Source organism: Cetorhinus maximus, chromosome 8 (assembly GCF_964194155.1).
Source record: "Cetorhinus maximus chromosome 8, sCetMax3.hap1.1, whole genome shotgun sequence".
Taxonomy (NCBI): Eukaryota; Metazoa; Chordata; class Chondrichthyes; order Lamniformes; family Cetorhinidae; genus Cetorhinus; species Cetorhinus maximus.
In genome coordinates, this window is record NC_135886.1 from 82,757,352 (window position 1) to 82,785,306 (window position 27,955).

Here is a 27,955-nt window from a genome sequence, read left to right on the forward strand (position 1 = left end):
GGCATACACAATGAATGGTAGGACCCTGGGAAGTACCAAGGATCAGAGGGACCTTGGTGTACATGTCCACCGGTCCCTTAAGGTAGCGGGACAGGTAGATAAGGTGGTTAAGAAGGCATATGGGATACTTGCCTTTATTAGCTGAGGCATAGAATATAAAGCAGGGAGGTTATGCTGGAACTGTATAAAACGCTGGTTAGGCCACAGCTAGTGTATTGCGTGCAGTTCTGGAATCCGCATTATAGGAAGGATGTGATTGCACTCGAGAGAGTGCAGAGGAGATTTACCAGGATGTTGCCTGGGCTGGAGAGTTTTAGTTATGAGGAGAGATTGGATAGACTAAGGTCATTTTCCCTGGAGCAGAGGAGATTGAGGGGGGACATGATTGAGGTGTATAAAATTATGAGGGGCATAGATAGGATAGACAGGAAGGAACTTTTCCCCTTGGTGGAGGGATTAATAACCAGGGGGCATAGATTTAAGGTAAGGGGCAGGAGGTTTAGAGGGGATGTGAGGAAGAATTTTTTCACCCAGAGGGTGGTTGGAATTTGGAACTCACTGCCTGAAAGGGTGGTGGAGGCAGAAGAGTTTATAACATTTAAGAAGTATTTGGATGTGCACTTGCGATGCCATGGCATACAAGGCTATGGGCCTTGTGCTGGAAAATGGGATTAGAATAGTTAGGTACTTGTTTGACTGATGCAGACTTGATGGGCCGAAGGGCCTTTTTCTGTGCAGTAGACCTCTATGACTCTTTGACTATGACAGCCTTAAGTGGGACATAGGATTCCACATCCAAAATAATTTAAAGTGGAATGTACAAAGTCAACAAGCAGCTTCCAAGGCATCCAAAATGCTTGGGTTGTTGAAACAGAATTTTTATCACTCTTCAACTGCAGTGAAGGAAATGCTGCACCAAACACTAGTCAGACCACTAAAATGAAAGCAAAATGCTGCTGGAGATCAGAAATAAAAACAGAAACTGCTGGAAAATTCAGCAGGTCTGGCGGCATCTGGGGAGAGAGAAACAGAGTTAACATTTGGAGTCCAATATGAGTCTACTTCTGGTCAGACCACACCTGAGTACAGCATAGCCACTTGTGACCCATATACTGCTAAAAACATTACCCTCCTTGAGAAGGTCCCACAGCAGACAGCTTGCTTTATCACAAATAATTACTCGCGAGATATCAGTGTCCCCCAGTTGGTCACGTTGCTTGGCTGGTACAGTCTCTAGAACCGAAGAAAGGCACACAGATTGACATGCCTCCATAAAATTTCGAATGGGTAGTTGCAATGAACTTGAGATACTGGACAGGTTTCTTACTTGAAACAGATAACTTTATTACAGAGCTCGTTTAGAAGCTTCATGCTTGAACCTGGTCCACAACTAGAAAATTTCGTGCCTAAGATTACCTGAGCTTAGGGCTAACAAATTAAGGCCATTTTTACAGTGTACAGCTATGGTATTACAGATAATTAGAAAAATTGTTTTAAGGGTTACAATTTTTGTTTGAAGAAAACTTTGGACCAAGTGTAAAGACTGTTTCAAAATGACTCTAAGCTACCAGACAGAATTGTGGTTTTCAGACTCGGTCTCCTTTTCTGAGAAGACAAAAGACAATCCTTAATTTAATTATGGTTCACTGTGGTGTTGTTCAGAAGATAACAAAGTTTTGTTGCCACCTCATTATAAGAATGTAAATTGTGCCTTCACCAGGACAAAAGCTAAGGACCACAGTGGTAGAACGGCCATTTGAGGCATTGATGCCTTATATTTGGGAGATGACTTGGGATTTTTGTACAGGTCACATGATAACAGTGGCCACCTTAACTCTTGCAACAAGCATTGAAAAGCGCAGGAAGCAGAGAGAGAAAAGAAACATCTCCAGAGAAGCAGACAAGAGCTTTAACAGAGGGAGAGAGGGACCAAAAAGAACAGTCGTCAAACTGCTGTAATCAACCAAGCTAAAAAAGGACACACAACAGTTCCTTGAAAGAGAACTAAAGAAACTCTTCTCTCTTCACTACCTGATTCCATTTACTAAGCTACCTGTGAAAGCAACCTCTGCCAATTCAACAGTGGAAGCCATCACAGCTGCCGAAACAACTCTACAACCTCAAGATCTTCACTTCAGACAATGCAACACCTTAACTTCAAAACATATCAGGCCTGCGTCAAATATGGACTAATCTTGATTTGCATTTATAAGAATCATTTTATCTTCATTTTTAACTGATCTTTGTGTGTATATCTGTTAACAACTTTATCTTTTTTTAGGTAAATTCCGGAGCAAAACAGTGAAATAAACTAACCTTTTTTTAAGTAAAAAGGCTTTGCTGCTGGGTTATTTTAAATTGGGGCTATAAAGAGCAAGACTTCAGCGAGGAGAATGGGGCGCAAGTGGAGAGGCAGTCGGAAGTGTGAAAACAGTGCGAGTGGAGAGGCAGTCAGCAGTGGAGAGCCAGAGCAGGTGAGGATCCATCACCTAGAAGAGCGGATGAGGACCCAGAGGCAGGAATCACCACCTGGTGGTTACTGCCCAGAGCGACGCAGCATGGGCCAACAGCGAGATCATGAGGCCGCCTCTGCTCTTTATGAATCCCAGGAAGAGAGGTCCTGTAGGAAGGAGAAAAGGGGACAGTAGGAATAGGTGTGTCTGCATGTTCTAGGCCCATACAGCGGAGCCTGGTCTCCAGTCATCTCGGACCCCCTTGCCACTGGACCAAGGCCTTGCTCTGTGAAACCCGTGTGGTAGCTGATGTGCAACGGCCACCCCACGTTAAAGGAACGCACAGGCATCTTCCACCCCCTTAAAATGAAATTTGGGACCTGGAATGTAAGGACCCACATGGACAACCCCAACAGCGAAAGACCGGAATAGCATACAGCTGTTGTTGCCTAGGAGCTCAGACGATTTTGACATTGACATCGCTGCCCTAAGTGCGACCCAGTGGGCAAGGGAAGGCCAGCTCAAGGAACAAGGTGGCGGTTACACCTTCTTCTGGAAAGGTAAACCAGTAGAAAATCACCACCTCCAAGGGGTTGGCTTCGCCATTAAAAACAAACTAATTGGCCCCCATCTCAAAGACAACCCTTGCAGGATAAACGAGCATGTCAGGACCCTTCAGCTCACCCTAGCCCAGAACCAATGTGTTACAGTCCTTGGTGTATACGCCCCAACACTGGATGCTGCAGACGAGTCCAAAGAGGGATTTTACTCCAACCTTGAACAACCCCTGGCCCGAAACCCAGCAGATGATAAGCTGATCCTCCTTGGCGACTTCAAGGCCAGAGCTGGGAAGGAAACAGACCTCTGGGGAGATGTAATCGGCAGAGAGGGGGTAGGGAAATCCAACATCAACAGTACCCTGCTCCTGAAAAAATGCCTAGAGCATGGCCTTGTTATAACCAACACCTTGTTCCATCAGAGAGACAAGTACAAGGCCTCATGGCAACACTCTTGCTCCAAGCACTGGCACCTGCTCGACAACATCATTGCCCGAGAGAGGGACTGCAAGGACATGCATATCACTCATGCCATGACAGGAGCCAATGACTGCTGGACGGACCACCACCTAATTTGCTCTGTCATCAACATCAATGTAGCCCTAAAGCAGCGACGGCAACAGAAACAGTGCTGCAGGAAAATCAACACTGAGGCACTCAAGGGCCCTGATAAGAGAGCCCTATTCAGCCAGTGCCTCACTGCCAACCTGGCGACTCCTGGTGTCCCAGAGACGCAGAGTGCCCACAGTGCCTGGTCTGCCCTCAAAGCTTCCATATTCAGCACCAGCAAAGGGACGCTTGGTCACTCAAACAAGAAACACCAAGACTGGTTCAATGAAAACAACCAGGAGATCCAGGAGCTGATAAGGCACAAGCGGAAGGCATTTCTGAACCTGAAACAGCAGCCCAACTCGAGAGCGAGATGGCAGCTCTACAGACTGAGAAGGCTGAGGTCCAGCAAAAAACCCGCGACCTAAAGAACAGATGGTGGGTGGAGAAAGCGCAGGAGATACAACAGTTAGCCGACAACCATGACATGCAAGGTTTCTTTAGCGTAGTCAAGACCACCATGGCCCAAGCACCCAAGGCCCCACTCCACTGCTGGCCAAGAATGGAGAGGTGCTCATCAAGGACAGAGAGGCAGTCAGCACCTGCTGGAAGGAACACTTCGAAGATCTTCTTAACAGAGACTCTGCATCTTTGCGAGTGTCCTCAACTCTATCCTGCAGCATGCTACCCATCTCAGCACAACCCCAACCCAGCACGAGGTAGAAAAGGCCATTTGACAGCTAAAGAGCAACAAGGCATCAGGAGTAGATGGAATCCCTGCCGAAGCACTAAAGCATGGCGGAGAAGCACTATTGGCATGAATACATGGCCTCATCTCCCTTATCTAGAAGGAGGAGAGTATGCCAAGAGATCTCAGGGATGCAGTAACCGTGACCATCTTCAAGAAAGGTGACAAGTCTGACTGCAGTAACTATAGAGGAATCTCCCTGCTGTTGGCCACAGGGCAGATCATCGCAAGAATCCTCCTCAATCGCCTCCTCCCTGTGGCTGAAGAGCTCCTCCCAGAGTCACAATGTGGATTCCGCCCACTGAAGGACACAACGGACGCAATCTCCATCACACGGCAACTGCAAGAAGAATGCAGGGAACAGCACCAACCCTTGTACATGGCCTTCTCTGACCTCACAAAAACCTTCAACACTGTCAACCGCGAAGAATTATGGAGCTTCCTCATCCGTTTCAGCTGCCTGCAAAAGTTTGTCACCGTCCTCTGCCTGCTCCATGATGATATGCAAGCCATGATCTTGACCAACGGCTCCACCACAGACCTAATCCATGTTCAAACCGGGGTTAAGTAAGGCTGTATTATCGCACCAACACACTTCTCCAGCTTCTTTGCCACAATGCTCCATCTCACCCTCAGCAAGCTCCCCGCTGGAGTGGAGCTAAACTACAGAACAAATGGGAACCTGTTCAACCTTCGCTGCCTGCAGACCAGATCCAAGGTCGTCCCATCCTCTGTCACTGAATTACAGTTGCAGATGATGCTTATGTCTGCGCACACTCGGAGGCCAAGCTCCAAGCCATCATCAACACCTTCACTGAGGTGTACAATAGCTTGGGCCTTACACTAAACATCTGTAAGACAAAGGTCCTCTACCAACCTGCTCCCTCCTCACAGGCCCGTGATTATCAAAATCCACAATGAGGCCTTGGACAACATGGACCGCTTTCCATACCTTGGAAACCGACTGTCAACAAGGGCAGACATCGACGACGAGGTTCAACACTGCCTTCAGTGTGCCAGCGCAGCCTTCAGCTGCCTGAGGAAGAAAGCGTTTGAAGGCCAGGACCTCAAACCTGGCATCAAGCTCATGATCCTCAGAGAAGCTGTGATACCTGCCCTCCTATATGGCTCAGGGACATGTACTATGTATGGCAGGCATCTCAAAACTCTGGAGAAGCACCACCAGTGCAGCCTCCGCAAGATCCTGCAAATCCATTGGTAGGATAGGCGCACCAACGTCAATGTTCTCGATCAGGTCAACATCCTCAGCATCGAAGCAATGACCAGGCTCGATCAGCTCTGCTGGGCAGGTCACATCATCCGCATGCCTGACACAAGACTCCAGAAACAAACGCTCTACTCAGAGCTTCGACACGGCAAGCGAGCCCCAGGAGGGCAGAGGAAATGCTTCAAGGACACCCTCAAAGCCTCCTTGAAAAAATGCAATATCCCCACCGACATCTGGGAATCGCTGGCCCCAGCCTGCCCAAAGTGGAGGGAAAGCATCCAGGAAGGAGCTGAACACCTCGAGTCTCATCACCAAGGGCTAGCCGAAACCAAGCACCAACAGTGAAAGGAGCATGTGGCAAGCCGGGTACCCCACCCACCCGTTCCCCCTACCATCGTATGCCCCACCCGTGACAGAGACTGTCGATCGTGCATTAGACTCTTCAGTCACCTGAAAACTCATTTTTAGTGTGGAGGCGAACACACACACACCACACACACACACAAACACACACAACACACACACCCACACACAACACACACACACACAACACACAAACACACAACACACAAACACACAACACACACACACAAACACACACACAAACACACACAACACACACACCCACACACAACACACCCACACACAACACACAAACACACACAACATACACACCCACAAACACACACACAACACACACACCCACACACAACATACACACACAAACACACACAACATACACACCCACAAACACACACACACACAACACACACACCCACACACAACATACACACACCCACACACAACATACACACACACACACACACACAAACACACACAACATACACACCCACACACACACACACACAACACACACGCACACACACACAAACACACACAACACACACTGTTCACAGGTGACTTTGTGGAAATGATTTTCAAAGCATCCATGACAGCTATGTCAATGCATATTGAGAAATTTTAGAGGGAATGCCTTCTCGAAACATCAGAAAATTAGAAATCAATAGTTATAGACATTCAGGTGTTGAGAAATTGAACATCTGTTAATTAAGCAAGCTTGTTTAGTACTGCACTTGACTGAGCTCCTCTAAAAGAAACCATAATTTTAACAAGACAATTAGCTGCCTGGATTTTATGGCCCCCTGCTGGGCGTGTTTTTGCCGGGAGAGCACTTGATATATGTTGGTGTTAGGTCACCTCCTTCCCGCCCACCCCATAATACACTCGCCTTTAGGCCTATTAAGGCCCTTAAGTGGCCAACATTAAGCTCATATTAATATTTTGAGTGGCTAGCATAATATCTCTGTGGGGCAGCCTTTTTTAAAGTCGGTCAGAGGGGTGAGCAGCAGCCCTCTGCCCCCACTGTAAAATCCCGTCCTATATGTTAAATACTGAGAAGTTCCCATCTTACAGTCCAGAACATTGGACAATAACATTGCTAACTATCTTACACCATGACGTTTCCTATCTGTTTGCCTTGGTATTCTCTCACCTGTAGCAATAGCTCCCGGAGCCGCTTGAGTTGTGATTCTAGCTGTTTGTTGTGATCTTCCAATATCTGCATCCTGGTCTCCAGCCGGGTCTTGTGCTGTCGGAGCAACCGTGCCTCAGCAAGAAGTTCTGTATCTCGGGGGCTGAGAGGGGAATTAGGGGATCCCTCTTTAACAGAAGAAGATATTGCTGCCTCTTCATGTTGCCATTTCAATCGTCTGTACTCTTCCTGCAAGATTCTTAGGGGAAATTATTTTTTAAAATGCTATGCATCAAACTTTGTACTTTATCTGTTTCTTTGAATCATACTGTTCCGTTGATCTATGCTAAATGGGGAATGGAACAAAGCATTGGAGATTGTATATTCATAACTCACCAACCCTGCAGGCTGCTGCCGATGTGTGGTTTAATTCCAGGCACTAATTGTTTCTTTCACCAATGCAGCATTTTCTCTAAGGCAGATAATGCCACTGACAGAACTTTGTCATTCTGCAGTTGTCAGTGGATGAAATATTTTACTCACCAAGGTGAGCAACTAAGTCCACTTCGAGGAACAAATGAGTTTTAATGTGCTTTCTAACAATGTCAGCCTAGTTCCACGTGCCAGTTCAGATAAGGCTGCCTTATGTTGTGTTATGATGCTGAGCCAGTTCAGCTACAGTATAGATTAAAGCTCCACCTTCATTGTACCATAGTGATATTTCATCTTATGTTCAGTGAATGAGACTGGTGATTTTTAGCAATATGTGTTGGATTATGTTGTGTTATTTTGTGGTTTGGGCCCATACCAACTCAGAAGTGGGTTAAATCTGCTCAAAGTTCATTTCAGTGAGGAGCTTTGTAGCTGAAAAGAAAGAGAAGACTTTAATCTAATCAGCTTGGGCCAGAATGAGACACAGGTCACAAAGAAGAAAGGACAGCGTCTAATCCACTACCTTTCCTGTTCCTCTGAGCGATTTACTTTAATAGCAAAGCTGACACTTTAGATTTGACAGTAAGGTGACTACACTGGGCTATGCTTTGTGCTGTTGCTTTTGGGGTATCTACACTCCTTTAGTCTGCCCACATTCACCAACAATATGACAGGGATTTGTCATACCTATTCTCATGCTCAAGGTGTCCAATAATGGCCTCCAGTTCAGTCTTTTCTTCAGTGTCCAGCGCACTCAAGAGCTGGTTTGGATTGTGAGATGGATTTTGAAGAGAGTCTTGATCTCTCTCTGGGCTGAAATATTGAACGACCAACTGCTCATCATCTCTGTATGTACATAAAGAGTATGCTGTGAATTCTTCAATCACGCAACAATGCTATATTTAACTCCATTGAGACTTAGCTAATAGGAGTTAATTTGGTTGTGTTTATTTTCATTTAAGGTAATCTGAAAATAATGCTCTGATAAATTTGTTCAGGATTATTTTGGATACATCTTAATGCATGAGTGTGTGTGCTGTTTTGTCTCGTAGCAGTGTAACAGTGTGCAGCTGGAAACAACTAACAAGGATTGATGCGTCCTTAATTTGACCCTATCTTTGGTGGCTGCATAAAAACACTTGGAAATACTGTGCTGGAATGCCAAAGGTCAATACAGATTCTCATAGCCTAATGCATTTCCAGTAACTCTGATTTAGTTACTGTTGGATCACTCAGCATTTGACCTTTGCATTGTGACAGTTACAGGAAAATGATGCTATGTGAAAGAGTCGCAAATTAATGCTGCTGCAGATGTTCTCTGATCACGTTTCGAACCAATACTGAATGTTGAGAAGTAGCTGTAATAGCTGATGTGTTCTTGATGTGAAAACAGAGAACAGACTTAAGCATGTGTCCTTATTGCACTACTCTGAACATAATTTGGTGTCGGCTTGGGAATCCAAGTAAGCATAACAGATTTCAAAGGCTTTAGATTGCATAGAATTGGTTATTTCTTTTTAGCAAACTAATGGGTCTGGGTAATTTTGGGTTGTATCTAGTCTAGGAGATAATTACTTTTGCCGTGGCCTAAAGCCATGCAGACCATTTGGGGTTTTATTCATCTATACAGCTTTCATCTATCCACTTAGCCACATAGCTAACTATAACTATATCTTTATAATCAGTAATCTGACAATTTGTTATTCCACCACTATTGTAACTTAATTTACATTCACATTGCTTCTAGAATTTAACCAAATATACTAAATGGTCTACCCCTTATCCTGAGACTGTGACCTCTTGTTCTAGGCTCCCCAGCCAGATGAAATATCATCCCTGCATCCAGTCTGTCTACCCCTGTCAGAATTTTATGTTTCAATGATATCTCCTCTCATTCTTCTAAACTCCAGTGAGTACAAGCTTAGTCAGCCCAATCTCTCCTTACATGACAATCCTGCCATCCCAGGAATCAGTCTGGTGAACCTTCGCTGCACTCCCTCTACGGCAAGGATATCTCATCTTAGGTAAGGAGACCAAACCTGCACACAATACTCCAGATGTGGTCTCACCAAGGACCTGTACAGCTGCAGTATGACATCCTTGGCTCCTGCACTCAAGTCATCTAATATTGCTGGGGCTAACTCGATCTACCCCATCATTGCCCCAGCTGAGATCATTAACTCAGATGAAACTAGGGTTCTTTCTGGTTTTGTGTGGTTTATTTCAAACCACATTATGGATTCACCTGCTGGAGTAGCTCACCTCCCAAGTTTAACCTGTAGCTATCCCTACATCCTGCTCCATTTGAAACACAACCTACATCTTTAATCACAATCACAGCCTTCACATTCATCTGTCTTTGGTGATCTTTATCTATGCAAATTGGTGTCGATATTCTTTGGGCCTTGTATATTTGACCATTTCACTAGGAATAGCACTCCACATGACCAATACTTATCCCTCAGCCACTGCCAGTCAAGAAGATGATATTATCTTATTGCTGTTTGTGGGAGCTTGCTGTGTGCAAGTTGGCTGCTGTTTTTCCTACATTAAACAGTGAGTACACTTCAATAAGATACTTAATTGGCTGTAAAGTGCTTTTGGCTAATGTGAAAGGTGCTATGTAAGTGCAAGTCTTTTTTTTAAACAGTTTCTTAATGGTTCTGCTTTTCATTTGTTTAATGATGGTAAGGTGAAACATAATCTTCATCTAATAAGTTATATGTTACAAATATTGCCATTTTCCTTTGCTCAATTAGCTTATATATTATTACCACTGCCACTGAAGGTGGGTGGAGGCAATGCTTTCACCCCTCTACATTAGCCTGTTTGTCTGTGAACAATATATCTCAAAAACTAATGGATGGATTTCAATACTTGGTACATAGGCAGGGTGTGGCCCAAGGAAGAACTGAATAGTTTTGGATGAAGATGCAGATATGTATCCTGGGATTTTTAAAGGATCCATTAATGTTGGAAAATAGACTTTTTGAAGAATATTCTGGGCTGTTTTATTGACAGCATTGTGGATTTTATTTTAGAATGTTATGGATTATCTCAGCTCTTGTGGTGAAATTTGTCACAACGGTTAAAATGTGAGCAGTGTTTTCAGAGCAGCTTGTTGGGCTTGGATTGGCCTGAAGCCTCCTCAGTGAGATGGAAGCCCTTAATATAAAGATTTATTTTCTCAGCTTTGCTGTTACAGAGCATCAACCAGGGAGAGAAAAGCCTCGAGCAAGAGCTGTGTAATTGTAATAACATTGAGTTAACATAGCTTGGCAGAGTGATATACTCTACTGAGTGCCCTCTTCACTTGTTGTATGTGCTTGGTTTGCAACAAAAAAAATGTCACACTTACACACTTTCATCAGGTGAGAGACTGCCACTGAAGAAAGAACAGTTTTTACTTTCCATTTCAGCAAGCCTTAGAAAGAAGAAACAATGCATAATTTTACTCAATAAATGGTTATAAACAAAAAAAACCACATTGTCAGCTTGGCAATAGAAATCCCCATTACCTAGCTCAGATCTTAGCAATCACAATTTTGGGCCAATATGCTCTTGACTCAAAAAGACCCACTCAGTACCATTAAGCTCCGACTTAAAAATGTATTGTGCTCAGCTAAGATGATCTTAAATATTATAAAAAGGGACATATCCATACACTTAATGGTCTATTTCTGTCTCCCTTTTGTTGCAGTGCTGCATGTTGTAAAATTAGGTAAAAGGAACTGACATTTAATCCTTGATGTGAAGTCATGAGTTTCTTCGCTATGGTAATGTGAATACAGATTGGTGCTCACTAACCTTACCACTGAAAATTTACCTGGTCAGCCATTAAAAGACTGCTATGCAAAATAGCTGCTTCCAGGCTGACTACAATGAGAAACTTGAAACCAAAAAATGTGACACAAATATAATCAATATGTAGATATCTAGGCCTCTTAGTAGCACATAGGATCATAAGGATTCTTTTTTAATACCATACTTCAATACTCCATTATACTATCCTGCTGGAGCTATTTAAATAGGTGGCTGTGTCCCTCTGTTGCTGGGCTGCACAAACCTTATCACACTCACCTTAAAAACCCTGGGCAGAGTTTGAGTGCAAATGGAAAGGTCGCTGTCTAAGACCTTTCTGCCATAGTGCACTGAGGGGCTGGGAAAGGTGTAGACCCCTTGGGCTGTATGGCCCGATAAAGGTATGCATTGAACACTAATTGTATTGAAGCACCTCAGAGTGCAACATGATGTATGTTGATAACTCCAATCCCATTGCACTGTCTGACTGTCTGTAATGACCATATTGAAATGATTGTAATATTCACTGATTGTATTGAAGCACCTCGTGATCCATGTGTAAAAGTTGAATCTGAGTGTACTTTTTGTGATGGCGATTTAGAAATGTTTTGTAATGTTCTTCCAGATATTTTATGAATAAAATATAGTTTTTAAAAAAAAAGGAAATCCGAGCACAAATTGCATTCGCAATTGCACTGGTTTTCCAAAGTGAAGTTGTGGTTCAAGTTTCCGCTTAAAGTCATTTCTGTTATTACATTGCAAAATCCAACATGAACCAATGCAATTGGACAGCGCTTTAGAACATAATGGGCAGAATTTTTCGCTTGTTGGGCGGGCATGTGCCTGACCCGAACGAGTGTAAAATGATGCGCCATGACGTCGAGCGAGCACCCTGATGTCATCGCTCACTCGTGCGATATTTCAGTTGGCGGACACGTGCGGGAGTTGAAGCCGCGCCCACCTTTAACTAAGAGGCCAGCTGAGGCCCTTAGGAACCCATTTGATGCTGAGTTTATGTAGCCTGTGCGATTTTGCTCTCGTTGCACGGGCAAAACGGGTAGGCAGGCAGCCCACAATTTGCAAAACCTCATCCAGGGGTGGGATAAATAGGGTCAGCAGCATTGCAGAGTTTGAGTGCTGAGGAATTTTGGAAATGGTTTGCTGCTGGTGGCTTATTGGTACCTGGCAGCTTCATCTCTGTATGGGACTTCATTCTGAGCATTTCCAGGCTTCATTTCAGGAATCATTGGTGTCTCCAAGGCCCCCGGAGGATTCAGACTGTGTGGACCCTTCCAGGTATCAGACAGCCTTCCCTTACCCTGATAATAGGGATTGTGGTCTCCACCGGAGGCACCTCCTTCTCTGAGGAGGAGAGGGGCAGAAGGGAGAGGATGCCAGGTGTCCCAATGCAGCTTCAAGGGGAGGGACCTGTGGGAGGAGAGGCGCAGGCACAAGGGGCGCAGGGCCAGCAGGTAGTCCAAGGCGGAAGGAGCTGCAGGAGATGCCGCTATCCTGCTGCCAGGGTATACAGGCGGCGATGCTGCTACCTCAATATATCTGAACTTCAATGCCGAAGGAGCCTCCACCTCTCAAGGGAGACAGTGACCTCCATTTGTCAGATGATTGGGCCTGAGATCAGCTCCATTTGTGTGGATGGACACCCCATGCCAGTGGCTCTGAAGGTCACAGTGGCCCTCAACTTCTATGCCTCTGGCTCTTTCCAGGGCTCATTGGGTGATCTGTGTCGACTGTGCCAATCAGCTGTCCATAGTTGCGTCAAGCTGGTGACAGAAGCTCTGTTCAGGCAGGTATGGATTTCCTTAATTTCCGTACGGACGAGGCCAGCCAGGCTGTGCGAGCCAGAAGGTTTGCAGCAATTGCTGGATTGCTCCGCGTCCAGGGTGCAAACGACTGCACACATGTGGCTATCAAGGTGACCGCGGGTCAGCCGGTCATTAACAGGAAGGGATTCCACTCCGTGAACGTCCAGATCGTGTGTGACCACAAGATGCAGATTCTGCAAGTCTGTGCAAGGTACCCAGGCAGCTCCTATGACACTTACATCCTCAGACACTCCCAGGTGCCAAGGCTCTTCAGTGCTCCAGCCCGACTGGATGGATGGCTGCTGAGTGACAAGGGCTATCCGTTGAAAAGGTGGCTTATGACGCCTCTTTGCCACCCAAGAACAGAGGCAGAGCAACGGTACAATAGGAGACATGGGTCCATAAGGATGGTGATAGAGAGGACCATTGGTCTTCTCAAGATGCGCTTCTGATGTCTGGACCATTCATGGGGAGAACTACAATACCCCCCAAAGCGGGTGTCACTGATCGTGGTTGCATCCTGCATTCTCCACAATCTGGCACTGGCACGGGGGGACCCACTGGAGGAAGAGGGTCTTGATGCAGCTCCACAGGCCACAGATGATGAGTCCAGTAGTGAGTCTGAACAGGAGTACGGTGAGGAGAACACTGAGTGCATGGAGCCAGACATCAGTAACTTCCAGGGAGGCAGGGACACCAGCGACGCCTTGATCCAACGCTCCTTCAGCTAGGCTGGCAAATAAGCGCTACTGCCTCATGCCAGGGCTGCCGTCACCATCCTGGATTGCAGAAATGATGCTTTCCTTTGACCCCAAGATACACTCAGTTCCTGTGCAATAAAGTTTTGAGCCATCCATGTCCAGCATTACATACTGGCCTACCCTGCATCTTCAAAACAAATGAAGCACACCCAGGCCAATAACACAGAAGCAAATGTAACATAACATTGGCACTTGCAGATTATGAACAGAACAATATCAGGTGTTGATAGTCACACCATTAAAAAAAGGCAAAAAAATGGGAGAGCAAAATATCACCCATGACCAGTCCCTCTTGTGCTTAAAGTGCTTTAAACTTAGGTTTATGGGTGCTACGTCTGGGTGCTACGTCTGGGTGCTCGCCACTCGCTGGCATCGGCATTGGAGACAACCTGCTGACCCTGGTGTCCTGTTGACCTGGATGACCTTGGCGGTCGTCCACTGGCCAGTGAAGCTTTTGCTGGCCCCGCTTGGGAGGGAGCAGCCAGTGCCACGGCTGGCATCTCCCCAGTCGCCACAGCCTCATTAGACGCCGCGGTCACTGGCAGAGGAGCAAAGGAGCTGCTGCCGTCATCCGGAACGCCCTGAGAGGAGCCCACAGATACGACAAGCAGCTCATGCACCAACGTGAGGTCACTCTGGGCCTCCCTGCTCGCCATTGATGGACAGGCACCTAGCTGGAATACTGGGTGCCTCATCCATCTCCCACACTGGCACTGGCCACCTGAGGTCAGTGCCTGTGTGAGGGCTTGCAGGTCCGAGCGCAATCCCAGGAACCCCTGATTCTGTTCCTGGAGCAGCCTCTCCACGAGAGTCGCCACTCTCTCAATGTAGGAGACATGCTCGGCCATGAGGGTCAACGCAGTGCTCATGATCCGCATGGATTCCTCCACAACAGAGACCATGGCACGCACACCCTCTTGGATCTCTGCCAGATCCTCCCACACACCATGCTGGACATCTAGCATCTGCCACCTAATGGACAACTCTAGAGGTCCATCATCAGCCTTCGACTGAGCATCGTCCTGGTCTCCAGCAGTCCCCTGACTGCTGGTGCCCTGGGCACTCTTTGCCTCCATCTGCACCTCAAGTGAGTGTGAAATGCCCTCACCAATCTGCATTGATATACTAGCTGCCAATTTAATGCCCACCGAGGTGCTGGTATCTGTGCTGGTGCCTGCTTCAGAGAGCGGGTGTGACGCAGGTGCTTCTGGAGCCTGGTGGTCCTCCAGTGTCAGGGGTAGCTCCTGGTGGTCCTGAGATTGGCTGCTTGGTGGCAGATCTAAGGGAGAGCAAGGACATGTCATTAGTTAAAGTCATCACACTGTCACTGTGCATGCTAGGCACCCTGGTGAGACAATGGAGATCTGCATCATTATGCCATCCAGTGGAGGCTCCCCTCAATGATAAGTCAACACAAGATTGTTTGCACCATCCAAAACTCTCAACTCAGTGCACTGCACTCTTACCTTTGTCTGACAACCCAGCCTCACCGCGGCCTCTTGACCAAGGTGCATGGTGTCTCTCAAGCTCCAAGACCTCCTGCTTGTACCAGGAGAGGATGAGGAGGTGTGGGGGTCCTCAACCTGTCTGTGACTTCTCAATATTGTTATGGATGTTTTCTCCTGGAAGGACAGAGGAGCATTGGTTAGTCCACTCTCTACCTGCAGCGCCATTGCAGTCTGGCCAACTCCACTTGAGGAGCACCTTGTAGGGCACATCCGAGTCGTGGCCCTTGAGCTGCAAGGCACTCAGGCCAAGCAGCCAGGGCTCACCCCCTTGGTCAGCTCTGGCATCATTGACAGTTGGCACTCAGACTCTAATACCCCTAAGCTCCACAGGGGGTAGGGGGCAGCCAACCCTTAACACTTCAATACACTGACCCAAACCAACACGGTACCCTCCCTTCCTGAGCGCAGCACATCATTAAACCTCTTGCGGCACTGTACCCAGGTGCACTGCATCATGTCGTGGCTGCTCACCTGGGCTTCCACCTCTTCCCATGCCCTCTTTGTGAGGTGCAGTGGCCTCCTCCTCCTCCCATCTCTAGGAGCCACCTCCTACGGGAGGACGGCGAGGCACTTATCCAAGAAAGGGGGCCGAGTGCCCAGCCAACCTCACCTCCCGCCTGGCATCTACATCTGCGTTTGCAGCCATGTCCCTGTAGCAACTCCGACGTGGGCAGCCTCCTTGGGGCTGCCTGCACCGTTTTTGAACTGGCCGCCAGGTTGCCATTGGGCCCAGCGGCCGACAGGCCGCCAACCACGCCTGCCCCTTCTCGAACATTCTGCAGCCGGTGTTTACGCTCGGCGGGCCTCAATTGGCTCGCCAGCGTGAAATCGTGGTCGTGGCCCGGTTGTGGGCGGCGGTCCGTTTTTGCGGCCGCTCCCGCTTGTCCTCGCTGAGCCCGCCTGAAGTGGGCAAAATTCTGCCCAATTGTTCAGTTTTTTTCCCCTTACCTTAGTAAATATCCTTGCTGTACCTAAAGGTTGTAACGTAGTTTCATTAATATAGCTGAAAATTGGGTTTGCCTTTTAACTGGTGTCTTTACACCTATAAAAAGCAACTGAATCTGAAGAACTTCCTTGAAGAATTGCATATGGACACAATTGGTGAAATCTTGCCATGCTGATTAATTCAGCCTGGTGGTATGCCCAGCTTTACAGGCAAGGCTGGTTTCCCTGTGTAATCTTTTTAAAACCAGTTAAAAAATCGCAGAGACTCAATTTGTACTGAAGGTAACTTGGCATTTGAAATCCTTTGATCGTTTACATTAGTTTGCCCAGTTGCTTAAGCTGGTGAAAACTCTACACTCTACATGTTAAACTTTCCCAAGACTCTTGGATGTCCAAGATGAATTAATTAGTTATCTGCAACTAATTTCAAATAGATAACTAATTAATTCATGGAACAAAATCAACCTCTAAATCAACAGTTAATTCTGGTTTCTGGTTTGGTACATTACTTTGTAATTTTGGAATCTGAAGTTTTGATTTTAAAAACGTTTCTTTTAAAAAAAACATGTAATCTATTGTTGCTCTGACTTAAGCTGAACAGAAATGTGTTCTGAAACTCAAAGTCACAGGGCTGGATTTTCCCTATCGGATTGGGAATCAGAGGTCGGGACTATCTCCATGTCCTGAAAGCGCCCCCTGAGGGGGAAGCAGTCACTCATTGCAATTTTCAATTGAGGGAGTGCGCCCTTAATCAGCCTGGAGACAGCCACCTCAATCTGCAATTAAGGACAACGTGTGGGCTCTCGAATCTGGAGGGCCTACCAGTGAGCTTCCAGCTTGAAAGGAGCAGCAGACTGTAATGAAAGGTAAGCAAAAGAGAGGGTGATTTAAATGGGAGCCATTCACTCTCCCTGGGCAAAATTTTCACCACGGCAGGTGGGCGCGGAGCATCCCGACCCGATAGATTGTGAAATGATGCGCAATGACGTCGGGCGAGCGTCTCAACGTCAACGAGCAGTTGTGCGATAGTTTGGTTGGCAGGTGCACGCGGGAATTGGCAGCGTGCCCACCGACAATTAGAAGGCCTATTAAGGCCAACAAAGTATTAATTAACTTAAATTTTTCGCCGCCCATCCAACCTTATGGTTGGCGGGCTGGCGAAAAGGCCATGCGGCCTTTGCATTTTTTTGGAAACCTCATCCACTTGCAGGATGAGGTTTCCAACATCAAATAAAAATAAAATAACATTTTTAAATTTCATCTATAACATGTCCCTACTTATGTGACAGAGTCACATGAGGGGACATGTTTTATAACATTTTTAAAATCTTCATTTCTAATTTTTAAAACTCTTCATCTCTCGGAGGCAGTTCTGAGCCTCAGGGAGATTTTCAAGTGTTCACTTGCGCACATGCGCAAAGTTCCCCGCTCGCCCTCCCCCTCAGCACAGGCAGTGTTGAGCGTTGCCGCTTGTGTTTCTCGCTGGGCGGGCCTTCATTGGCTCACCAGCGTGAAATCGCGGTCCGGCCCTGATTGTGGGAGGCGGCCAACTTCCTGACCAACTGCCTGCCCCCTCCGAGCCCACCTGACAAGGGCAAAATTTTGCCTTTTTTAAAGGGCTTTTTTAAAATCTTTGATTAAAAAATGGGTTTTACAGTCAGGCCACCACTGGTGTAGGTTGCTGGGGGGCGGGGGGTGGGCACTCTCTATGGGTCACCTGTGGTAGCTCCTGCACCTGGACAGACCTGGAGGGCCTCTAGGCTGCTTGGAGTGCTAGCGCCTCACCCCAGCCTACCAATGGCAGGCCACCTCCAGGCACCCAAACTGGCTCCCACTGACAGCAGGAACCAGGAGGCCGACTGGAAAATTTTAGTTGGCCTCCTTCAACTGGCCTCAGTTAGGCTCTTAATGAGCCTGATAGGCTGCTCACAATTTCTGGGCAGGTTGCCTTGTTGGCCCCTGAGCTCGCCTCTGCAAAAGTGGCTTGGAGGCGGGATGGAGCTAGGGAACTGGCAGGCCGGCCGGGCTATATTTAGCGCCTGCCCAATTCCAAAATTGGCCTGGCGGGGGCAGAAACTCCAGCCCATGGAATACGGATGGATTCGGATTGCACAATGGCCTGCTGTCCACCAGGCTGTGATTTATTATTGTAGCCCATTATCAATGTGATGCAATGAGAGATTGTTTTTGTGTGGATAATTCTTTATTCTCCCCTTTCTCCAATCTGTCAGTCCCAATCCGGTACACATGGGTTACATAGTCCCAGGTTTTGACACTCTGAAACTGGCTGTCAGAAATTACACAAAAAGGACTCAAGGATAAACTCCCTCTCTATACTCTGGGAAATGCATGTCTTCTCTCTTTTTTTCTTTCAGTAACAGAGGGGATGGTGGGAAACACGAGCTAAGATGTAAAATTACAACTCAAGACTTCTTCGTAATGTATGTCTAGCCTATGGCATTCTGTGCCACTATGCTGTCTGGGAGCTGTGCTTCCTGACCCTCCCATATCCAACCTTGGAATACTCAAGCAACCAGTGAGTGCATAGCTGATGGCAGTTCCCAATTGTACTGCTTTTCAATTGACAACAGCTGAAGAAAAGTAAAAAGTGGGATAATATTGGCTGTCAGTCAGCAAGATGCCCTCTTTCCAGGACCAATCAATTATTGGTACCTTGCAGTAGGTTCTTTCCTCTTTACCTAAAGAAAGAGAAGAGGTATTGGAAGACTTGTACATTGTCTAATTGCTGGTCTGAAGTCAAATAATTCTTGATGGCACACAAGATGAAATTTTACACTAAAAATTGTGAATTGGCCAAAATACATGTCAATGATACCAATTAATGTCAATGGAAGAGTTGGTTCAAATTTACCAAATGTTGAGTTCCCACCATGTTTATATGAAGAATTCTGACACAGTTCCCATCTACTTGCCTGCTGGCATAGTGTTCAATCCTTGAGTGTGTATCTGCATGTGGCAACATTGGGGATGAGGCAGGACTGAAACATAAAATAGGCATTAAGGACACATATCTGTATGTATAAATACACACACACAAATTTGAGTCTGTCACTGTTATCTTTTTGGGTTCAGTAGTATTAGCTCTCAGGAGATCCAATGTCCTTATGTGCCAAAGGATACTCACATTGCTTAATATCCAATTACTTATATCGTAACACTTCTCAATTCTTTTGAAGGTAGACTGAGTTAACACTAAATGAGGTGAGGCTGTATACAAATTATTAAGCTACACTGTTTCATATTGAGGTGAACATGCAAAGCAATAGTTATGATCAAATTCACAGGCCTGAGTTTTCCCGTGGACAGAGAGGCTCTCCATCATTGCAAAAATGGCTGTGGAGGCCCGGATCTGGAAGTCCTCCCGCGCACCTGGCCCCCACCATTTTCACAAGGTGGGGAGCAGGGGCGGGTCACACTTTACACATCCATGGTTCACAGACGCAACTGCACATATTAAAGTGCAGCTGCCTTCAGGCTGGTCTGATTTTGGCTAGTGGGATGTTTAAAACATGACTTGTGCACTTTAGACCTGGTAGGAGAAAGTCTAAAGTTAGTGGAGTTATTTGGAGAAGTAGGGTATTCTTTTGGAGAGATCACAAACCCTTTTGGAAATGGTGCTAGAACACCTTTGGGAGAGATGAGGTGACATCTGGGAGAGGTCAAATGCCCTTTGGGATTGTTGAAAGTAGACATGAACGTGTGTAAAAAGTGGATAAAATCAACGGAACTGTTAAGCTCATTGGAACTGTCAAAGAGTACTGTAAAATGGAACTGTCAAGCTGTCAAGTCATTTAAATCTGCTGCCCTTTAAATATCTGAAACAAAAAACTGTCTACAATGTTAAAAAAACTTAAAAATCAGTGCTTGATATTTCACTCTGCATGTTGACATAAGCCTGAGGGATATCATTATAGGATTAGTGCTGCATGACTGATTTCACAACCTATCATCATCACAGTGGAGTACCTGTCAATTCACAGTTTGTTTGACAGCTCCAAGTGCTTGTTAAGTCTTTGAAGTGGGGCTATGAATTATAAATGTATTTATAATAATCCCTTAGTATAAGGGATTAAGTATTTGAAGGAAGTTAAACGTAATGGATGGGTTTTTATTAATGAGAGTGTTTTTAAAAAAAATAGTGAATGCATCAATAGACATTCAAGAACTTAACTCAATCTCAGAATTGGTCCTGAGGTCTGCCCATATTGGATAGTAGGTGAGTTAGCATGGAGGCTGTAAGGGAAAAGGATGGTGTATGGGGGGGCATGGGTTGGCATGAGTTGGCATTAAGTTGACATTGGGGCTATAAAGGACCATGGGGGTGGGTGGGGCATGGGATGGCATGGGTTGGCATGGATGGGACATGGGGAGTGTGTGGGGAGGGGTGACAGAATGTGAGGGGTGAGGGCTGTAGAGCTCTTGTTTTGTTTTTCAAAGCTGCAACAAAATCCCACAGCACCGAGGCGGACATTTCCATCTGCCTGCCTCCTCACTTGGCAGCCCCTTGTGCTGCCTCCGCACTGTTTCCAAGGTCGCCTGCCATGACTCTCATTACACCCTGGCCCCCGACTGAAAATTGTAAGTTCCGGGGTACTTTTTCCCCGATTGGTTTTGCGGAGACGGGGATTGTCTCAGCTCTGTGCTCCTGACCTGGGAGTGAAAATTCAGACCACTTAGTTCAATTGATTCAACATCTCATCAACTATTGATTCAAAATAAAGAATCAAACAGACGTCCCCACATCAGTGGGACATCTTACATGACTTAAACAGAGGGCAGAATTTTTAGGTTGGTGTGCGGGTGCGCGTCCGACCTGATTGGATGTGAAATTGTGCGGGATGACATTGGGAGAGCATCCCGACGTCATCCCGCGCTCGCACGATATTTTGGTCGACGGGCACGCGCAAAAGTCGGAAGTGCACCTGCTGACAATTAAAGTGCTGATTAAGGTAATTTAAGTTGTAATTGTCTCTGATTTTTCGTGGTCCGTTCAACCTTATGGTTGGCGGACGGGCAAATCGGCCAGGTGGACTTTGCATTTTTCATGAAACCTCATCCTAGGGCAGGATAAGGTTTCCATTATTAAATTTTAAAAATCCATGGGCAGCATTTTTATCACGTATATGTTCAGGTGACTGATTGTGATGCATGGACATTTTTTTCCTGATTTTACAAACTTTATTTATTGGCTTTAAGGACTTCAGCTCTCTGCCTTCAGGGAACTTTCATTCAGCCTTCGCCTGCGCCTGCGCTTACATCATCGCCCATCCTCCTCCCGCCCCCAAGCCGGCAATGCTGAGCATTTCAGCACGTGCTTCATGCTGGCTAGCCATTAATTAGCCAGCCAGCGTGAAATTGCGGGAGGGGGCCAATCGCAGGCGGCCAATCCCGGGCCCGCCGATCGTGCCTGCCCACCAACATAAATATCCTGCTCAGAAGGCTTATAACATTTCCAAGCTGTTCAGCAAAGTCCGTCACAGTTTTGTCTTTAACAAACCTGATGCCCCTTGCAGCCTTCCTGTCTCCTAATCCTGTTCCACATCCCTGTCTTTTTCTTCTTAACTCCCTCTTCACCAACTGAGATCAAAGGGATTTGGTTACCTACATCCTTCACTCCTCAATAGCAATGCGCTCCAAAAATAGCAGCTGGCCTGGAAGCAACCAGATCCAGCTTTAGCAATTGATAATACCTGATATGTATTGTAAAGGTAATAATTAAAATAGTCCTCCAACTCCTTCCACTGATTCAGTGGACAGATAAACCCTAATCTGTACAGATGAGGGAGGACTCACATCTTGGGCTGAGTTTGATGATTTCAGCCAGTAGGCCACTTAGGATACAATATTTGACTTCAGCATCCCACGAGCTAGTGAGGGTAAAATCTAATCCTACAAATGAGGAGGCCTGTGGAACTGCATATTACTGTGAATTAATATTTTCATGGCAGAGGGAAAGAAAATTAAACAATGTCTGATATAGGTGGGAAGTAACGTCTGTATATAATGTTTCAAAGAAAATTACTTACCATAAGAAGAAATAAATAATTCAAAAGCTTTCATTCAAGGTTAAAGGCAAAAATGATAGACTTTGACTTACGTGTCAATGCTGTCTCCCTCCATCACTGATTGGACAGGTAGGTACCCTCTTTGTGGATGTTTACTGAAGTACTGTTTAGTTCTAAACTTGTTTTTCAATGTCTTGGCAAAGTCCCGCACATTTTCTCCTGATGTTGTCTGGGGGAGGAGCAAAAAGATTTGGGTGCCAGCTGATGGTGTCAAATAAAGCACTTTTCTCACCCATGCGATTTGGGTTTGAATCAAGGTGATTCAAGCCTGATCACCCTGCTAGCCATGATGATCTGGAGCAAAATTAGTTTGGAACAGTTTCAGTGCAGTTTCCCCTTAGCATAATTGTGTAGTAGAAAACAGCTCTTAGCTTGATGCTGGTCTAAAACAGGAAAGTTATGCTATGTGTCAGTAATGTGGGATGGTTGTAGGACATAACTTGTCATGTGTGATTCTTAGATTTCAGCTGTGATATTAGGAAGCTGTGCTGGCATTGGCATACAAAGAAAGGGAGGAAAAAAGTCATGGAGCGAGTCTTTCTGAACCTGCTGGCATACACCTTCTTGCAGTCAATATAACTGTTTTATTGAGGCTTGGACCAGGTCATTTGCCTGCATTGTTGTTAAAATAGTCTGTATTGAAGAGAGATCCAGAAAAAAGGGTGAGACAATATGCCTAAAAAATTGATCTTGGTAAGGAGAACCTGCTGGTTATGGCATTAGATTCTAGTCATAATTTTAGGACCAGAATTCTCATCGCTCAAAGCTGTTGCTACTGTTGCTTTCAGTCAAAACTCACTTGGGTGTGTCAGTCAGTTCACTAGAGGAATTTTACCTTGGGAAATAGAAACCTAACATAATTTAGCCAAGATCAGATCAAGCAGAGAATTCTTTTGGTCATGGTGTTGCAACAGCTTTGGCTATGGTTAGAAATGCACAGCGCTAATGGTGGAATTGTGCTCTTTGTGGGTATGTGTATAACAATTCATGTTACTTACAGGGGCACAGTATTCCATGATGGGATAGTGTAGTTTGTGACCCTTGCTTGCCCTTCCTGTCAAGAAACATGTTTGGCAGATGTCAACATTAAACTGCTTCAAACTGCGGTATCTGAAGCAGAAAAGGTAGATTTTAGAGATAGTAAGGAATAGAAATTAAACATGAAGCAAGGATCAAATAAAAAACAATTCTGCAACAGCAACAGCTAAAAAAATTATACACAAAAGATATTTTGTTGACAAAAATGTTAAGCTGGCATTAATAAACAGATCTGATTGCTAGCCAATGTCATCAAACACCAATAAATGGGCAAGATCACCAGTCCCCTGCCAGTGTGAGTAGTGACAATGAACATCGGCCTGGATTTTTCCTATGGCGGGTGGGCTGGGTGGAAGTGGGCGGGGGCGGGCGTGGAGCTGATCGCCTGCGAACGGCTGTGTGCTGCCATTTTACATGGGCGGGTCAATTAAGGCCCGCCCAGCATAATGCGCGGCCGGTAGCGCTCAGCGCTACCTGTGCGGGCAGGGGGAGGAGGGAGAGTCGGGGCCTGCACTCTTCCGCGTATGCACGCAAAAGAGTGCAGCAATCTCCCTGAGGCACGGAGATTGAATAGAGAATAAAACACTTTAATAAATGATATAAAAATTGATTTAAACATATTCCCTCATGTGAGTGTCATGGTGGATGAGGTTTCCTGAAAAATGCGAAGGCCGCTTGGGCTTTTCACCTGCCCCCCAATCTTAAGGTTGGACGGGCAGCATTCTTAACTAGTTTAATTACATTCTTAATGGCCTTAATAGGCCGTTGACATTTCGGCGGGCGCGCAGCTGACTCCGGTGTGTGCCCGCCGAACAAAATATTGCGATGGCGCGTGATGACATTGGGACACACGCCTGACATCATCACACGTCATTTTATGTGTTGGCGTGTCGGGCCTGCCACCGCACGTCGACCGGAAGATTCAGCCCATAGTGTCAATGTGTATACCAACATGCAAGAGCCCAGTGCCAAAGCAGGCAAGAATACCAGTTCAACGTGAATGCAACCAGTGACTGTCTTGATATGTTAACTCCTCACTTCTTTCCTAGGGTTTGATATGGTGTTCCTCACTGAATGGAAATGTAATTAAAAGGTACAATTGGATAAAGAGTATGTTTATATCACAATAGTGGTGTCTCCATTAAGAGTTGTCAACTGGATCCGTTTCTGACATTTATTAGCATATATTTAACAATAAATAATATACAACATAGAATTCGCTTTGTGGGAAATGAATTAACAAGGTGGTGTTTGCACGTACTTTCTGTGAACCTCCCCTTCCATTTCTCTTCTTGAAGCCCTACTCCCACAATTTCCTTATGAAATTATGCTTTCTGACTGATTGTTCAGTCCTTCTGACTCCCCATCTTCCCAGGGACTTTCCATTGCACTGGGAAGTAGAGTTAACAAACAGTCAGAGGCAAAATAAGAAAGACGAGAACAAGAAAAGGTGATCAGTGGAAAAAGAGAAAAAAGTGAGAGAGTAAAAAGACAAAGTGCGTGAGAGAGAGAGATGAGAGAGAGACAGAGAGAGACAGGTGTGAGTGAGAGGGCAATATGTGAGAGGGTAGGGAGCTGAGGTGCAGGGTAGTGGGGATGGAGGTGGGAGACAATGAAAACAGGGAAACCCAGTCAGGACAATATTGATCTCATGTTGCCATTATGCCTCCTCTTTGCAATTATCAACATCCTGGGGGGGGTTACCATTGACCAGAAACTGAACTGGACTAGCCATATAAACGCTATGGCTACAAGAACAGTTCAGAGGCTAGGAATCGTGTGACGAGTAACTCGCCTCCTGACTCCCCAAAGCCTGTCCACCACAAGGCACAAGTCAGGAGTGTGATGGAATACTCTCCACTTGCCTGGATGAGTGCAGCTCCTACAACACTGAGGAAGCTTGGACACTGTCCAGGACAAAGCAGTCCGCTTGATTGGCACCACAGCCACAAACATTCACTCCCTCCACCACCGACGCACAGTAGCAGCACTAACTGCAGGAATTCATCAAGGCTCCTTAGACAGCACCTTCCAAACCCACGACCACTACCACCTAGAAGGACAAGGGCATCAGATAGATGGGAACACCACTGCCTGAAAGTTCCCCTCCAAGTCACTCACCATCCTGACTTCGAAATATATCACCGTTCCTTCACTGTCGCTGGGTCAAAATCCTAGAACCCCCTTCCTAACAGCACTGTGGGTGTACCTACACCACATGGACTGCAGTGGTTCAAGAAGGCAGCTCACCACCACCTTCTCAAGGGCAACTAGGGATGGGCAATAAATGCTGGTCCAGCCAGCAAAACTCACATCCCGTGAATGAGTAAAAAAAAAATTAGAGGCCAACAGGCCCATAAAGGCTTGAGAAGTGCCAAACCAGATACTTTTTCTCAAATTATCAAGAATAATAATTGGTGGGAATGTATGAACCAAAGACATGTGGACTTGGCATTGTGTGGCCAGTCGCAGGGCAATCATCATTTTGTTGGTATGTGCCTATGCTGTCTCCAAATCAGTTTAGCATAGAATCAAACCCAGATACTAAATGTTGCGAGAACAGGATCGTAAGTCATTATGCTGCTAGCTTCTCTTTATCATGTCTACTGGGTTTAACAACACCAGAGTAAAATGGGGAAGCAGAATACAATATATCTTTATTTAAATGAATGGCTTAAAGGAAAAAAGGGTATATGTAAAGGTAATTGGTTATATTTACCTACCTAAAGCCTTTGATTGGGCATTGCTTGCAGATGTGACATTTGGCTTGGTGTTTTGCAGCTTCTGCAGTTATTAAACGATGCAGGACAGGCAGCCAGACCATCGACTGGGGCTCCAACCTCATCCACTCCAGGAAGTGGGTGGCTTCAATTATTGGTTTATCATTAACCTGGAGACAGTACAGTAAAGGACATGCTACAGAAATTGTGTTGATGCAACCTTCAAGTCCAGACTGTGTATGTACTCTCCCGCCTAGATTTTCGATATGTGTTGCACTGATGCCAGGCTTAATCCATTTATTTTAAATGGGTTAACGTAGTATTGAAAGAATGCTGATTGGAAATCTAGTATTTAGACAGGAAGGGTTGTGTTTTATGAAATATGCTAAGAGATAACTATAGACGGCAATAATTAAAATTTCTGGATGCAAGATTTTATCCAATATACAAAATGTAACAATGTGAAATGCTTGGCACCATGAAAAACATATTGTTGGAATGGGATGGAATAGAAAAGTTGATGCAGGAATGCAATGATAATAGAAGATTCAGTCGGGTTTTGTATTCCATGTGTCAGAGTAAATGAGGCAGGTCTAGAAGCATTGGGAAGCCAGCATTCATGTCAGAATCATGTCAGAAGTAGGGAAGAAGTCAGATTCTGAAAAACAGAACTCTAGAAGTTAGGAATTGGATTAAGAAGAATGGTTACAATGCCTGCAGCTAAGCAGCCCACCTGATGACACCCCACCACCTCCAGCCCTAAAGCCGAGGTCTAAATAAGCTGCCTTGCACCCCACCCCCCTGCCTTGCTTTGACCCCAGTGCAATTGGCCTGACGTAGTGATACATTTGTCCAGCAGGCATCAAACAGTTGGGATGTGCAGCGGCTTATAAAATGTATGTAACTGTACACCTAAATATTAAAGTGAATGTACCCTTAATCATACAATGATTTTGTGAAATATATGTGCACCTATTTTTATAATGTCTTCAAAACAATTATGGGCCAAATTTCATCGCCTACCCAGAGGTGGCTCATAAAGTGCCAAGGGCGCTATGCCTGCCCCTACCCACCTGCCCCTGCCACAATTTTACCAGCAGGGGGTGAGGCATCGGGCAGCCTGCCCACTCATGGGCCAATTGAGGTCCTTAAGTGGCTAAAGCCCTCATCTCACCGCTGCTGGATTTTAGCGGGAGCTGCCTACTTAACAGGCCCCCTGGACCCATTGGAGGGTCCATCCCAGGTTGTTTACCTCCCTGCCCAGTTCTCCTCCCCCTAGGCTTGTCTACTCTGGACTCCCATGTAGGGGCCTCTTAGCCTGGCCCCAGTGACACCATTCACCCACACCTCCACCAATTACTTTCCACTCCGCCTCTGGCTCCTTGGCATTGGGAACTAAATGGAATCCCAACAGTAGCTCCTGATGGCACTACTGGGACCAGATTGCCAGCCATTTTATTGGCTGGCAGCTCTCTGAGCTGAGGCAGAAGTCCCGCCTTAAACCAATTAACGCTCCTCCAAGTGTTACATTGCTGGAGCGAGGGCAGGCTCTCCCCCGACTTTTTCACCGAGGGCCAAATCCAGCCCTATATGAGTGGATGTCTTGTAATTGCTTCATAGATTGCAAATTTACATTCCTAAACACCCAAGAAAAGTAGAAGGAGCAGCTCAAAAATAACAATCTCATGATTACTTGCAGTGTCACTCATTATCCTGTAAAAAGCAGCTGAATTAGAGAGGTGAGTGAATGGCTGAAGATGTGGCTCTGGATTGTACTCTTCCTGCCCAAAGACTATCAAGAGAAGATTTCTGCC

The 27,955-nt window shown here is 45.9% G+C and overlaps 1 protein-coding gene across 1 annotated transcript in view; it reads right to left on the bottom strand.

The window, feature by feature from the left end:
* The window catches only part of drp2 (dystrophin related protein 2), a 164,822-nt gene that overhangs the window by 50,326 nt on the left and 86,541 nt on the right, over positions 1 to 27,955 (bottom strand). Inside the window, exons 15-21 of the mRNA XM_078547197.1 lie at positions 26,145 to 26,311; positions 23,382 to 23,493; positions 22,416 to 22,552; positions 19,231 to 19,296; positions 10,818 to 10,883; positions 8,147 to 8,305; positions 7,049 to 7,286 (exon numbers count right to left, since the gene is read on the bottom strand). Coding sequence (XP_078403323.1) covers positions 7,049 to 7,286; positions 8,147 to 8,305; positions 10,818 to 10,883; positions 19,231 to 19,296; positions 22,416 to 22,552; positions 23,382 to 23,493; positions 26,145 to 26,311 — 945 coding nt within the window. The remainder of the gene's footprint in view (positions 1 to 7,048; positions 7,287 to 8,146; positions 8,306 to 10,817; positions 10,884 to 19,230; positions 19,297 to 22,415; positions 22,553 to 23,381; positions 23,494 to 26,144; positions 26,312 to 27,955) is intronic.